Consider the following 594-nt stretch of genomic DNA (forward strand, 5'->3'; position numbering starts at 1 on the left):
CCGGACGGTACTGCTGCGCGACAGCCCCACCAAGGCTTTGCAGGCTAACGCTCGGATCTGGTCTGCATCAGTGATCGGCATCTTTATAGACAGCAACGACAGCAGCACTTTGATGCCATTGTTGGACTGCACCACATTCCACATCTTGGCTAATGTGTGCTCACTGCTTTTGGGGGCCTGAGGAAGCTTTCTCCGAGGAGTTCCAGAAATGAATTTGCCGATACTGGAGATCCGATTGTCTGGGCCACACACACAATTGATGATGATCTGAAGGGCTGATTTCTGAATCTCAGCATCATGGATGAAAAATTCACCCTCAGCAACTCCAAGGATGATACTAATACCTAGTAAGGGAAAGAAATAGTTTCTTTAGTACTCTAAAATGTATCTGACACAGTGGATCAGACAAGTAAGGGAGTCTCCCAATGAATTTCAAGAAAATTGGTCACCCTCTTCACTCTGGAAATTTCTGCTAACTTGTCTAAGACATATTTGTCTACTTCCCTGGGAAAATGTTTTCCTGCACTGCTGCTCCTCTACTTCATCATCAGTAGGTAAAGTGTCAGTCTTACAGAGGTGGTGATCAGGCATGGC

The 594-nt window shown here is 46.0% G+C and overlaps 1 protein-coding gene across 1 annotated transcript in view; it reads right to left on the reverse strand.

The window, feature by feature from the left end:
- The window catches only part of VPRBP (Vpr (HIV-1) binding protein), a 46,357-nt gene that overhangs the window by 26,000 nt on the left and 19,763 nt on the right, over positions 1 to 594 (reverse strand). Inside the window, 1 exon segment of the mRNA XM_009084735.1 lies at positions 1 to 344. This exon segment is cut by the window's left edge and continues 331 nt beyond it. Coding sequence (XP_009082983.1) covers positions 1 to 344 — 344 coding nt within the window.

The sequence above is a fragment of the Acanthisitta chloris genome, unplaced genomic scaffold, assembly GCF_000695815.1.
Source record: "Acanthisitta chloris isolate BGI_N310 unplaced genomic scaffold, ASM69581v1 scaffold27320, whole genome shotgun sequence".
In the NCBI taxonomy this organism is placed as follows: Eukaryota; Metazoa; Chordata; class Aves; order Passeriformes; family Acanthisittidae; genus Acanthisitta; species Acanthisitta chloris.